The sequence below is a fragment of the Triticum aestivum genome, chromosome 4B (assembly GCF_018294505.1).
Source record: "Triticum aestivum cultivar Chinese Spring chromosome 4B, IWGSC CS RefSeq v2.1, whole genome shotgun sequence".
Classification (NCBI taxonomy): domain Eukaryota; kingdom Viridiplantae; phylum Streptophyta; class Magnoliopsida; order Poales; family Poaceae; genus Triticum; species Triticum aestivum.
In genome coordinates, this window is record NC_057804.1 from 415,526,503 (window position 1) to 415,540,435 (window position 13,933).

The 13,933-nt window shown below is 44.3% G+C and overlaps 3 protein-coding genes and 1 non-coding gene across 4 annotated transcripts; all 4 read right to left on the reverse strand.

Moving 5' to 3' along the window:
• Positions 1-216: 216 nt before the first annotated feature.
• On the reverse strand, positions 217-3,798 carry LOC123092448 (transcription factor bHLH140). The gene is made up of 7 exons (XM_044514229.1): positions 3,608-3,798; positions 3,364-3,509; positions 2,031-2,986; positions 1,386-1,807; positions 1,106-1,332; positions 851-1,021; positions 217-746 (listed from the first exon to the last, which is right to left on the reverse strand). Exons 1-7 carry the CDS (start codon positions 3,663-3,665, stop codon positions 411-413), a joined length of 2,316 nt encoding a protein of 771 aa, XP_044370164.1. The 5' UTR covers positions 3,666-3,798; the 3' UTR covers positions 217-410.
• An 89-nt stretch (positions 3,799-3,887) lies between these two features.
• TRNAH-GUG (transfer RNA histidin (anticodon GUG)) lies at positions 3,888-3,959 on the reverse strand. Its single transcript has one exon. It is a non-coding gene; the product is annotated as a tRNA-His (tRNA).
• A 27-nt stretch (positions 3,960-3,986) lies between these two features.
• On the reverse strand, positions 3,987-5,306 carry LOC123092447 (uncharacterized). The gene is made up of 2 exons (XM_044514228.1): positions 5,131-5,306; positions 3,987-4,802 (listed from the first exon to the last, which is right to left on the reverse strand). The coding sequence occupies exons 1-2, from the start codon at positions 5,179-5,181 to the stop codon at positions 4,152-4,154; spliced, it is 702 nt and encodes a 233-aa protein (XP_044370163.1). The 5' UTR covers positions 5,182-5,306; the 3' UTR covers positions 3,987-4,151.
• A 140-nt stretch (positions 5,307-5,446) lies between these two features.
• Positions 5,447-9,509, reverse strand: LOC123092446 (dnaJ protein ERDJ3A). Its single transcript, XM_044514227.1, has 7 exons — positions 9,218-9,509; positions 8,786-8,841; positions 8,610-8,683; positions 7,303-7,826; positions 6,876-7,217; positions 6,180-6,539; positions 5,447-5,950 (listed from the first exon to the last, which is right to left on the reverse strand). Exons 1-7 carry the CDS (start codon positions 9,308-9,310, stop codon positions 5,669-5,671), a joined length of 1,731 nt encoding a protein of 576 aa, XP_044370162.1. The 5' UTR covers positions 9,311-9,509; the 3' UTR covers positions 5,447-5,668.
• Between the last annotated feature and the right edge of the window lie 4,424 nt (positions 9,510-13,933).

Consider the following 13,933-nt stretch of genomic DNA (forward strand, 5'->3'; position numbering starts at 1 on the left):
AACTGAACCTACATGAACATATCTTCCTACGTTCTTCCTGGCTTGCAGGTTTCACCTTGTTTTCTTTTGACTTAGCACAACTTTATATATACGCTTCCTGGTACACAAATGAATCTATTTGTGTAAGCGGCTCCAACGCGCCACTATGTCATTCCATATTACTTTCCCACGCAGGCTATCCCTAACAATGTTCGTGAGTAGGTCAACCCAAAGGTCTGAAGACATGGCTATACAGCAAACCATATCGAGTGCAAAATGGGACATCAACATTTACAAAAAGCTCAGCTGACTGCGGAATAAGTTTGCGCAAGTAACATCGCCATACAAAATAAACCTCGATCTGGCCCATCCTTCTAAAAGCACGAAACGTAAAATGTGCTTACAAGGATAGTGCTGCTAACTTCTACGCTCTAACTGCAGCCCGTGCGCCCCGTCGAAACTGACAACAGCTTGTCCTTCTTCAGAAGATGGGAGGGGAAGGGGGACTTGCAGGCCCCGATGTGGGATTTGAGCTTGGGAATATTTGGGTGGGCGCTCCTGCATCTGTGGCACCTTAGCTCCATTGCGAGAAGCTTCTCATCAGGGTTGATAGTCGCAGATCCATGCTGGTCAACGTCGTCCATGACATCAACAGAATCAAGGAAAAATGCACTGGTGAAGGAGTTCCAGTGCTTCTTGTTTTTCAAGCTGGGTGAGTTGAAATCCTGGCTTATGACATGGAGGTGCAACTGCCGCATGGACGGAACCTGCAGAAACCAAGACAGATAAGATCGCTCTTGCTCATGCCATCCATCACAAAGTTTAGAGACCAGTTGGAAATAAATAGTTAAACACTGGGTTATAGCAGTACCGAATGATATCCAAGCCTGAACGTCAGAGATGCGTCTTCCTCTAGGAACTTATGTGCCCACTTCAGCCCAGCTGAATGCAAACTCCTAAGCAGTGGTAAGTGCACTTTCTTGACATCTGCTAGAGAATCAAGACCATCTGTCCTAGATATCACCAACACATGCCTTTTGGCCTGCATATATAAACAGCTTAGCTGAGATGTCAAGAAGAGCACTAGGAATGAAGGAGAAAGGGTATATATTTAAGTTCAGAATACCTTGGGATAGAGGTCCTTCAGAACAACAAATTCATCAGATATCTCAAGGATAGAATCCGCGTTCTTATATTTTTCTGGGTGCATGGCAACCTCATAAAGGGATTGTGCCCAGGATCCCCAAGTCTTGTTGGTGACCCCACCATTCTTCTTGTTGTCTTCCTCTCTTGCTTGGTTTGGAGCATCAGATGAACCCATGGAGTTATCATGATAACTTAGTGTGTTGGTCCCTTTGCGCTCATGGTGTTGACTTGTGAAGTCAAAATAGATGGAAGCAACTTACACTTTTTGGTCCTTTCAGAATCATCGATGCCCTCTCGCTTCGTTTTTGAATCATTAGGTGAAATCACTCCAGATGCTGACTTCCTTGATGAAGTTTCATCATTCTGCTTCCCTGGGTAGCTCCGAGCAATGGATGCAAAGTTCTCAAAAACTGAATTATATGCCTCACGAAGAACGTTACACCCTTTGGTATAGTCATTCTTCAGACAATCTGGACGCATTGGGTTCATATTTGGTCCGAGCACATGTATGACATGGGTCACCCCTTCCTGTTGATGCAGAGGGGAAGTTGATGGAAGTGGAACAGCAACAGAGTTACCAGGTCTCAACGTGTCAGCACATTCCTTGGTTGCATGCTGTAAAGCTTCTCCAGCAGCATTAAATATAGCTGCATTAACCCCTCCACCTCCAGGTTTTAACCTCCTGCATGAAACACTTACAGATATTATCTCGAGGGCCATGATAGAGGAGGGTCCTAACAATTTTTGCTTGCGATAGACAAAAACAAAAGGTCCAGTTTGACTCCCAACAAGGATAAAGCAGGATTCAAGTACTCAACATATACTTACAAAAAATAACCTGAAAGTATATCTGCATTTGATAGGACCTGCACATCGTAAGAATTGAAAGTGACAAAAATAATTACCAGTTGGCAGCATTAGCAATGACGTTGCATTGAAGACCTCCTTTGGAGTGCAACTGAGTGATGTCTCCCACAAATGTGAAAAATCTGCTGGAGTCAAAGCTCTTCTTAGCAGCCTTGTCCTTGACTAATGACAATATTCTTGATTTTTGGCTCAAGTCAACAAGAACTAGTCTTACATTATCATGCTTCTGCACGAAATCAGTAGCTGCATCTACTATAACCTCAGATGCTTTCTCAAGATCGAACTGGAAGTCGGCAGTAGAAATCGATGGAAATGCCAGAGTGCACAAACTGGTGTCAGAAGAAACCCTTTCCTTACTTTGTTCTCCTTTTTCCTTCAGGTTATCCAACTTCTTTTCTACTTGCATTGAACAGGCGCCACCAGCTTCAAGGTTCTCCTGTTTCAACGTTGTATTTTGCTGCCCTGTCTTTCTTTCACTTGATGTAACCATAGTTCCACTGGACTTGTTGACGCTAGAAGTATCTGCCTTCTTGAGAAATTTCATTATACCAGTTTGTACGGGCCCTTTGCTCTTCTGACCAAATACTCCTGAAGCAAGACTATGTGAAGGCCCTAAAGCACTATACATGTCAACTGCCTTCTTAATGTCATCGTCATCCGTACAGAACGTGATCCGACTGAAACCTTCAGTCAGCAAGGGTGCCTGTTTGTTCTTCAACATGCGGTTCACAACCATGGCAGCCATTCCGCCCTGCACATTTCCTTCGTGGCTAGTCCGGCTAACTGAGCGTGAGATGCAAACCTTTGCAGGAAGATCCAAGAAAACAGCATGCACATCCGCTTGTACCGTGCAGCCAAGCTTCACAAAATCAGAGCGCTGCTCTCGTTCCAAGTTGCATCGGTCAATGAGAACACTCTTTCCCTCCTTCAAAGCGTCCGCTGCGGCCTTCAAGCACTGTATTTTGGTTCCAGCTTTGCCCTTTCCAATTGTATCCTAGAAAACAATAAAGACCCACACAGAATCCTGTCACAATTGCTGTAGTTTTGGTCGACGACATGGTTATTAACATTCAAGCCAAGTAAAAATTGCACTGCCTGAATCACCCAACTTACTCATGGAATAAGATTTCGGTGTTTTAACTTTGAGATGTTATCCGGTGCTACCATGAGACTGAAACTACGGTTTCAAAGTAGTGATCCATTAAAAAATTATGCAAAATATAGGCAATTTCAAAGCCCAATCAGATGAGCCCGCATTAGGCATTACGGAATGCTTGTCTAGAGACATCAAATTCACAACTGAGACGGAAAGCAATGGCACCAACGCTGAGCAAATTATCACGTAGAGAGAATGGAGCGCGTGGGGCGCACCTGGCAGACGCGGGCCCATGGGCGGCCAGCAGCGGCGGCACCGGCCATGACGGCCTCGGCGAACGTGGACTTGCCGCTGCCCGGGGGGCCGACGAGAATCACCACCACCTGCTTCCCGGCGTCCTCCCTCGTGTCCGCGTCCGCGCCTGCACGGAATGGTTAGAGACAGCGGCGCGCTAGGGTTTTAGCGTCGACGGGTGGCACTGGTTCGATCGATTAGACGAGGAAAAGGGGCAAAAATCACCTGGGGCTGCAACGGAAGTCGATGGAGCGGCAGGGGAACCGCCTTCGCCGGGATCCATTCCCGCAGAAACTCCAAAGGAGAGGGACCGGGGGCCTCTCGCCGGCGGCTAATCGGCTATGGCGGAAGTGGGGGGAGAAGAGGGGATGGGTGGGGGCCGACGTGCAAACGGTCTGGGGTCTGGCTGTCAGCGCCTCCATAAGAGCTAAGCTAATCAGAGCCGTTAATCGTTCAGCGTTATGTAAAAGAAGGATTGGAAAAGCAAAAATAAAAAATAGTGAGGTGTGGCTGCTGGGATTCGAGCCCAGGTCTCCACGGCCACAACGTGGAATTCTCACCACTAAACCACAGCCACTTAGATGTTCAGGGGCACACAGAAAAGTTACTTAACATCTATGAAACGTTTTCTATAATACTCCAGCAAAATCGTTGGGTTTAATTCTTACAAATCACGGTGTATTCCTGTGCTCAAAATCTGCCTCATCATTACGATAGACGGCATTATTTTTACAGAACCACGCAGAGAAAGCCAAACAGGCTTGATTAATCAGTACTCGTTGAAATGTATGGCGCCGAGCTTCCACACGAGGTACGTGGTCCCGAACATGACGGTGGTGATGATCCCGAAGGACGCGGCGACGATGAGCACGTCCGTGCCCACGGGCAGCGCCGCCAGCCAGTCGAACGTCCACCCGTCCTTGGGCATGCCGCGCTTGGTGTCGTCCAGCAGGTTGCTCGGCGCCTCCGGCAGCCCCGACCGCTTCCGCCCGCCCTTCTTCCCGCCGTCCGTCTCCCGCAGCGCGTCCAGCACCCGGCTCCCGAACTCCGGCTTGGACGATGAAGAGCCCTTCTTGTCCGCCGGCGACGCCCCGCCCCCTGGCTCCGCGTACTTGCCCAGCACGCGCGCCGCGCGCAGCCGCTCCCGCGCCGTCAGCGGCACCCGCTTCGGCGGTTCGCCCGGCTGCGGCTGCTGGCCGTTGCCGGACGCCACCGGGTTCACGCCAGCGCTGATGGTTGTACTTTCCTGCGCCTCCGCCGGCGCCGCCCGGTCGTTGTCCGTGGTCGCGCAGGGTCTTGCGTGCTTGAGCTCATTCTGAGGCCTTTGCGGGGCGGCAGCGGTTCCTATCTTGTGGAAAGCATGCCTGGAGCAGAAGGCGAGCTGGGTGTAGGACGGGGAAGATCTGGAGATGCCTCCTAGCTGTTGTACATACACATCCGGTTGCGCCAAGAACCAAAGATTCAGTAAGCTAATTATCTCATTTCGCCAACAATTTTTGCTGTGATTCTAGATAGTCCAACAACTAGCTGGGAACTTGTCAAGATAATTCAAGATACGAACTGAACTGAGCAGCAGAATTTCAATCTTTTCGTGCACTAAACTCGTTACAACAAGAGGCATGGCCGGCATAACTTTGGCTATAATTTAAAAAAAAATATTGAAGCAGAGAATTCAAACGACGACACGATTCCTAGCAGCTTGAGGAGTGAAAAAGGATGGGAAGGAAGAAGATGAAGCGGGAGCTTACTTTGGCAGTGGCAGTCTTGGAGGGAGAGGAACCGAGGCTGGTGGCAGCCATCTTCTTCTCACCTGCTCGGCCACTGCATTTTGTGCTCTAGGCCAGAAGAGATAGAATTTGTGAGGCCATCCCGTAGGGGACGACTGCTTACATCAGGCAGCTTGTTGGGCCGGGCCGATTTGTTGGTGCTAACGGTACGCTGTAGTAGTATTGTAGTGAACACGGTCCACACCTATGGCCACAGGAAGTTCTCAAAAAATAAAAAAACTATGGCCACAGGATGTTGTACTGAACTACTGACAAAGCCAGAGAAATTTCCCTAAAATAAAGAAGCCAGAGAACTATGCACATGTATACATAGTAACATGTCAGTATGTATTCCCGTAACCCAGTCCACAAATCTGAGTCGACAGTTTACATTTTACTCTCTTGATTGATTCAACTATGTACAGGCCCTCTCAGATCACACACTACATCCCCTAAAGACTAAATTACTTGCAACCATTTCGAGAAAACAATGCTTGCGAGTTGCAACCCTAGCCTTCTTCTACCTAAGAACTGGCTTCTCTCCAGTTGCCGACAACTGCACATCTCCATTCAGGACGGAAACCACAAACCTTTCAGCTTCTTCCATTGACACCTCACCCTTATACACAGCGAACCTCCCCCGGCGAGGCTTGTACGCGATAAGGAGCTTATCGGACGACTTGTATCCGGACTTGTCGAACGAGGACAGGAACGCAGATTGTTTGTTGCCGTCCAACAAGGCGTAGGTGATTGCGTTTCCAGAGTTGTAGCTCTGACCCCTGATCAGAGTCTTCTGAGATATCTGGATGCAGAAAACACAAGGCGACAAGACATGCGTTAGAAGCTACTCCCTCCGTTCGGAATTACTTGTCGTGAAAATGGATGTATCTAGAACTAAAATATGTCTAGATACATCCATTTCTGCGACAAGTAATTCCGAACAGAGGGAGTAGATAATGTGGCTAGGCAGGAAGAACAAGCAGTTTGATGCTTCCGCATATCGTCAAATTGGCTTTAAGGGGGAAACAAACCTCAGACAGGATGCTCTCCAGCTTTTCCTTGGCTTTGTTGGACTTGAAAACACCAATGATGCATACTGGAGCCTTCTCTCCACAGGTTTCCTCGAAATTTGAGGCGGTGAGGAGAGGGATTTTGTTTTCCTTCGGTTCACTTGCCTTGGCAGGTTTCTTAGCCTGTTCCGATGCTAGCTTCTTGTTCTTCTTCTCAAAACTTTCTAGCAGAGTCTTCAATTCCTTGATACCAGATTGGAGATCTTTCACTGAAATACCATCCTTCAGAAGTTGCACCTCACCGTTAACCGTTCGACCAACAAGCGCTGGAACATTCTTCACGCCAAGGCGTTTGAGCAGTGGAAGGGAAACATCCTGAACCTTAACAAGGAAAACAAAAAGTTCATAGTAAATTAATACTCCTGGTCCTTAATTGTTAAGTAATTGTTAGCTGGCATGGCTAATCTAGCAAATGTTACTGTAAGATCAAAGATACAACACAGCTATCACTGGCCTCTTTCGGTGCAAGAAATCTCTGTCATGCCTCAATGTAGAATTAATCCCTATAACCATTGCTTAAAAAAACAGACTATCTATAAAGCACGATGCCAGTACAGCAAGTTATGTACCAAGCCTACACACGAAAAGCGGATGACCAGCGCCAGTGCTGACCTAATTTTCTCAAGCAAAGAAGTGATGACAAGGTACAATTCTTACCTCTGCATCATAGAATATCAAACGACTGTGGAACATCCCACTGACTGCTCGCCACATCGCTGGTGTATCCTTCTTTGTTGACAGCAAAAGCACTTCAGGAAGGTTTGGCAAGGCACTGGAAGGGAAATTGAATTGGGTAATGTCAACCCGTCTGGAGAATCTCGGCAGGTGTTCTTGACAGAATGTCTTCAGGCTCTTAGCATCACTATCTCCAGAGTACTCATGCAAAGACCCTTTCTCTGCAGTGCTGTACGAATAAATGAAGAGACGAGCGGATTTTCCTACTGAAACCCCGTTTTTCTTGCAAAGGGCCTTTTCATTATCACAATTTACCTTGCCAGCCTGCATCAACAGAATCACTGTATAAACTTTTCTTGCTCTATGTTAACTGCGAAGGACCAGCATTACATAAATTTAATCAGCTTACCCTCACTGCACCATCCAACGAACGAGCCACATCCTCCAGAACACTTTCAAGCACAAATTGACCTTTTGCTTGTTGTGTATAGAATAGCAGAAGCCAAGTTATTCCTTGGTCAGCTATTTCTTTGTTGAATGTTTGCATCGTAACCTCCTGAATGGTGACAGGGTTTGTATGCTGACTGGAAGTTCTCGCGCTGGGTCTACCAGAACCAGCAAATCCACCATGCTGGCTACCACCCATTGATCCACCAGCAAACATGTTGGAGAAAACATCACCAAGATCAAAGCCAAACGGATTTCCTCCGCCAGCCCCAGGGTTGCCACCAAACGAGAAGGAGAATGTTTTTGAATTTCCCTGACCACCCATTGTCTGCCATCCATCACCGGATGAGAAATAGGTAGTCCTGGGGCCACCACCAGTGAAGTCATGGCTCCCAAAATTTCCAGCACCCATACCTGGGTTACCCTTCTCATCACCGTAGAGATCATAGTTTTTCCTCTTCTCTTCATCTGACAAAATTTCATGCGCTGCAAACGTGACACGAATGCACATTAGAAAATTCAGAGTCACAGTAAAGGATGCACTCATAGTTCGATTTATCGCCTCTTTTTAACCACAGAACGAAAAACAATTCACTAACAGGAGTTACAGAATCCTTGGTGGACTGATAAATCAATTGCAAAGAGAGCAAAGGTAAATAAACACAGACAAGAACATGAATTGCTGCAAAATTTCGTACACCCTGAAAAGATCAAGGGGCAACATGCATCACTGTCTAAACCATCTCCTGGAGATCTGGCTTGTAAACTACCAGGATGATGGAGTTGGAGTCTGTTGGCTTTGTGGGTTATTGGTAGTTTAGCCGAAATAGCCCCTTGTGATCTTTTGGGGTTGATGGGTGTATCTCATCTTGCTCCTTTAGGTCATGTGTCGTCGTTTTCTATTTTTGTTTAGTTCTAATAGCTGTAACTAAGACAATGTGGTTTCTCTTAATAGAAATTAGAGAGAGAGCTCTGTGTATGGAAAAAAAAACATGCATCACTCAAAGTGTGCCTGGAGATAACTGAAATAAGCCTGCCACGGGTAAGAGTTAACGCATTTCAAACCCAAGAAAAATCAACGCAGGGTCTTTAACCAACATGAAAATATGGAGAAGGAAGAATCGAAATTCTATATTTGGTGGAAGCTTGATTGGTGTCAATGAACTATCTCTTCAAATAAACAGTCAGTATGTCCAAAATGCCAAATGAACCGAGGCATTAATATTTAATACCAGTATTTTCTATTACAGACATAGTTGGGCGTCTTACCATTATTTATCTCTTCAAATTTCTGCTGTGCACCCTTCTCTTTATTCTTGTCAGGATGATATTTTAGCGAAAGCCTGTGTACACCAGAAAATAGAAATAAAAATTGGATGCTAAACTATCACGGTTAAAACAAAATCATAATATGTTTTCCTATAATCGAAAAACTGAGAACATACTTGTGAAAAGCTTTCTTAATATCCCTTTGGCTGGCATTCTTGTCAACCCCAAGAACCTGCAACCAGAAAAAGAAGGGATGATGTTAAGATATACCAATAGTGTGTTAACAACACCTTCTTAACACCTTGATGTTAAGAGGGGATGTCAGAGTTCATAAGCATCTGGACGCCTATTAGGTGCAAAACTTCTCAAATGGAAGCACACTTTTATCACTGTCAGTCCCTCTACATCTGGTAACGCCAACTGATTAACAAAATTAAGGCCCACCATGGCACACTATCGGGTTCTAGCCTCTGAATTGCTCTAGAAAACCACTCATACACATCGCTTCAGCTCATGGTGCGTTTAGTTTACATTGAATTTATCAACAGCCCGGAATCACATTAGCCATACAGCCCCAAATCACGCGAAAAATTTCCGTAATCACTCACCTTGTAGGGATCCAAGGTTTTGGCCGCGACATGCAGGGCGATCGAACTCAGGACGAGAGAGGCGACGAGGAGGGATCGGATTGGGATTCCCATCGCGCACTGCTTCGATTCGGGTTTCGCTTCTCGGCGCTGAGCTTTCTGCGCTAGGATTATCGGTCAGGTTCGCTTCTTTAGGGATTCCTCGGGTTGAATTTTGGTTCGCTTTGGAGGGAAGCGGAGGAGGAAAGAGAGTTGTAGCCATCGGGGAGTGCCGCCGATTCTGGAGAAGAGGGGGTCGAGAACTCGAGATGTTTCGCGACCGAGTCCACGTGGCGCGCGGAGGCGTCCTCCAGCGAATTCGACCAATGGGGTGACAGCTTTCGATCCCGTGTGCGTGGCGATCCAGTGTTAGACACGAACCAAGTGCCACGTAGGAGTAGGATGGAGAGCTTCTTAGACGTTTTTTTTAAGATATACTAACGGTTGGAAATATTAGCACATTTTTACGAACCAACCTGTCGTTGGATGGTTAGAGAGACTGTGATATCCCAACCCATCAGGGTTCAACTCCTGGTGCTCGCATTATTCCTGAATTTATTTCAGGATTTTCGGCGATGTGCTTTCAGTGGGGGGAGACGTTTCCGTCAACGACGAGGCGCCTACGGTGACTTCGTAAATTTCAAGATGACATCTCGGCTCAGTTTCTCGGAGGTGCTCATATGGATAGGGTGTGCGTGTGTGCATTCATAGGAATGAGTGTATGCGCGTACGTATGATGTTCAGAGAAAAAGAAATATTAGCACATTTACGACTAATCTAATCCACGAGTATACAGTAAACATGACAGATACGGTATGCATCTCATACCGATACCTAAGCATGTGAGCACGTACAGTATATAGAACCGAAACATCTATGAACATCATATATATGGCCAGCACATGAACGAGCAGATAGGGGATGAACGAGTCATACCATCCAGTTGGCAAGGCCAACGCGGCGGCTGATACGTCTTCATCGTATCTATAATTTTTGATTGTTTCATGCCAATATTATACAACTTTTATATATTTTTTGGCTACATTTTATATGATTTATTTGGACTAACATATTGATCCAGTGTCCACTGTCAGTTCATGTTTGTTGCATGTTTTTTGTTTCGCAGAAAATCCATATCAAACGAAGTCCAAATGCGATAAAAATTTACAGAGAATTATTTTGAAATATATGTGATTTTTGGGAGGTGGAATCAACGCAAACGGGGCCCACGGCCCCCAAGATACACTAGGGCGCGCCCAGGTGTCTTATACCCTCCTCGTAAGGCGGTTGGGGCCCTTCTTTTGGCGCAAGAAAGATAATTTATGAAAAAAATCGTGTAAAAATTTCAGCACAATCGGAGTTACGAATCTTCGGGAATTTAAGAAACTGTGAAGGGTCAGATCTGGGAAACACGAAACAGAAGAGAACAAAGAGGGAGATCCAATCTCGGAGGGGCTCCCGCCCCTCCGCCGCCATGGAGGCCATGGACCAGAGGGGAAACTCTACTCCCATCTAGGGGGAGGCCAAGGAAGAAGAAGGAGGAGGAGGGCTCTCTCCCCCTCTCTCCCGGTGGCGCCGGAGTACCGTCAGGGCAAGGATCGTGACAGTGATCTACATCAATAAACTTGCTACCGTCAACACCAACTCTCTCTCCCTCTATGCAACGGTATAACACCCCTTTCCCCCACTATAATCTCTACTTAAACATGATGCTCAACTCCATATATTATTTCTCAATGATCTATGGTTATCCTACGATGTTTGAGTAGATCCATTTTGTCCTATGGGTTAATCGTGATCTTGGTTGGTATGATTGTATATTTTATTTATGGTGCTGTCCTACGATGTCCTCCATCCCGCACAAACGTGAGGGATCCCCGCTGTAGGGTGTTGCAATACGTTCATGATTCGCTTATGGTGGGTTGCGAGAGTGGCAAAAGATTAAACCCGAGTAGGTGGGTTGTTGCGTATGGGACAAAGAGGACTTTATACTTAATGTTATGGTTGGGTTTCACGACCTTAATGATCTTTAGTAGTTGTGGATGCTTGCTAGGGGTCCAATCATAAGTGCATACGATCCAAGTAGAGAAAGTATGTTAGCTCATGCCTCTTCCTCATATAAAATTGCAAGAATATCGATTGCCTAGGGACAAATGACTTTCTTGTTGACAAAAGCTATCCACTTTTATTACCTTGCAATTTATTCGTAGTTTTATTCTTGCAAAGTACTCGTAGTTTTATTCTTATAAAATATTTTCATATTTTTTTAGGTAAAGCAAACGTCAAGTGTGCGTAGAGTTGTATCAGTGGTCGATAGAACTTGAGGAAATATTTGTTCTACCTTTAGATCCTCGTTGGGTTCGACGCTCTTATTTATCGAAGAAGGCTACAAACGATCCCCTATACTTGTGGGTTATCAAGACCTTTTTCTGGCGTCGTTGCCGGAGAGCAATAGCGTGGGATGAATTTTCTCGTGTGTGCTTGTTTGCTTTATCACTAAGTAGTTTTTATTTTCTGTTCTAAGGTTTTCTCTATCTTTAATTATGGATATGGAACACGGAACACCAGAAAAATTAGTTGTACTTGCTACTCATGGAGATGGGGAACCTCCTAAAACCCTCGATGCTCGTTATGTGAAAAATATCATGCACTACTTTGATAATCCCGAGAAAACCCATTCAATATGATAATGGGAGACACGTTAGATCAACGTGAATACTTTAGGGATTATCGCTTGACACAAAAAGGGAAACTGTTATGGGACAAAATTGATATGTTGCATTGGTATGCTTGGAATTTATGTCAAGGATATGATTTTACTTCTTGCCCTAGGATGAATGATCCACACCTTACCTTTTCATGCAAATTTAATGATAATGAAACCTTAGCTTCTTATGCTAATGGTAGATATGATTACTATGATGTGGAACAAATAGAAGAATTTTTGCTTTTAAGGGTGCTTACGAAATTGAATCTTTGTTTGAAAAGTATGAAGCTTTTCATGATGATGTTTATAGTACCGAAAATTTTGCTATACTTAAATATTGCTATGAGAATTATAAATACAATTCCGATATTGATGTGTTTATTCAGAAAGTCTCCGCTGTCCAAGAAGTGACTAATATTTTGCAGGAGTCTATGGAAGAAGGAATTGATGAGACTGTGAACTCAATGGATGAAAAAGATGATGAGGAGAGCAAAGAACAAAGGAAGGAAGAGCGGATTAGCTACCCGTGCCCACCTTCTAATGAGAGTAACTCTTCCACTCATACATTGTTTAATTTCCCTTCGTTCTTACTGAAGGATGAATGCTATGATAATTGCTATGATCCCGTTGATTCTTTTGAAATATTCCTTTTTGATGAACTTGATGCTTATGGCCATGATGCCAATATGAATTATGCTTATGGAGATGAACTTGCTATAATTCCTTTATGTTAAGAATGAAATTGTTGCTATTGCACCCACACATGATAGTCCTATTATCTTTTTGAATTCTCCAAACTACACTATATCGGAGAAGTTTGCACTTATTAAGGATAATGTTGATGGGTTGCCTTTTACCGTTGCGCATGATAATTTTGATGAATGTAATATGCATGTGCTTGCTTCTCCTACTTGCAATTATTATGAGAGGGGAACTATATCTCCACCTCTCTATGTTTCCAACACGATAAAATTGCAAGAAACTGCTTATGCTACGTATTGGCCTTTACTTGATGTGCATGAATTGTTCTTTTATGACATGCCTATGCATAGGAAGAGAGTTAGACTTCGTCATTGCATGATATATGTTTCTTTGTGCTCACTACTAAATGCCAAATCATTGCTAATTAAAATTGGCTTTGATATACCTTGGGATCTGGGTGGATTCATTACTTGAGCACTTTATGCCTAGCTTAATGGCTTTAAAGAAAGCGCTGCCAGGGAGAAAACCCGGAAGTTTTAGAGAGTCATTTTATTTCTGTTGAGTGCTTTTATAAAGTTTAAAAACAAAAAAAATATAGAAATAATGTGAAAGTGAGAGGGACGAGCATTGTGAAAGTGGGAGCTACCCTTGAACTTTGTTCATGCCCATGGAAACTTTGTGAATCTCGATTACAGAAACTTTTCAACAAAATTAATTATCCCCTTATAAAAATTCATTGTATTATAAAAATAATGTGCCAAGATTTGCCTTTAGGATGATTAGATTGCTTGTTGGTATGTGCGGTGCAGAAGCAGAAACTTTGGCTGTAGCGCGTGAATTTTCATTTTTTTACTGGAACATCAAAAGGTTCTGAAACATTTTGCACACTATTGCTATATAATCTTTTTATATTGTTCTATTTTTTTTAGAATTTTTGGAGTACCAGAAGTATGGTATATGTTCAGATTACTACAGACTGTCCTGTTTAAGATAGATTCTGTTTTTGATGCATTGTTTTGCTTGTTTTGATGAAACTACCGATTCTATCGGTGGTATAAGCCATGGAAAAGTTATATTATAGTAGCTATAATGAAAAAACAAAATATGAATTGGTTTGCAACAGTACATAGAGTAGTGATTTTCTTTATTATACTAACGGATCTTACCGAGATTTCTGTTGAGCTTTGTGTGGATGAAGTGATCAAACATCGATGAGGTCTCGAATTGAGGAGAAGGAGGAGAGGTAAGAGCTCAAGCTTGGGGATGCCCAAGGCACCCCAAGTAAATAT

Excerpts from the sequence above, each read along its gene's own strand:
- LOC123092448 (XM_044514229.1), bottom strand. The coding sequence starts at position 3,665 with ATGGATCCCGGCGAAGGCGGTTCCCCTGCCGCTCCATCGACTTCCGTT. Across the intron at positions 2,987-3,363 it reads CATGGGCCCGCGTCTGCCAG|GATACAATTGGAAAGGGCAA; the intron begins GTGCGCCCCACG and ends ATTGTTTTCTAG. Across the intron at positions 747-850 it reads TCAGGCTTGGATATCATTCG|GTTCCGTCCATGCGGCAGTT; the intron begins GTACTGCTATAA and ends TGGTTTCTGCAG.
- LOC123092447 (XM_044514228.1), bottom strand. The coding sequence starts at position 5,181 with ATGGCTGCCACCAGCCTCGGTTCCTCTCCCTCCAAGACTGCCACTGCC. Across the intron at positions 4,803-5,130 it reads CCAAGACTGCCACTGCCAAA|CTAGGAGGCATCTCCAGATC; the intron begins GTAAGCTCCCGC and ends TATGTACAACAG.
- LOC123092446 (XM_044514227.1), bottom strand. The coding sequence starts at position 9,310 with ATGGGAATCCCAATCCGATCCCTCCTCGTCGCCTCTCTCGTCCTGAGT. Across the intron at positions 7,827-8,609 it reads ATTTGAAGAGATAAATAATG|CGCATGAAATTTTGTCAGAT; the intron begins GTAAGACGCCCA and ends TCACGTTTGCAG. Across the intron at positions 6,540-6,875 it reads TGATATTCTATGATGCAGAG|GTTCAGGATGTTTCCCTTCC; the intron begins GTAAGAATTGTA and ends TTCCTTGTTAAG.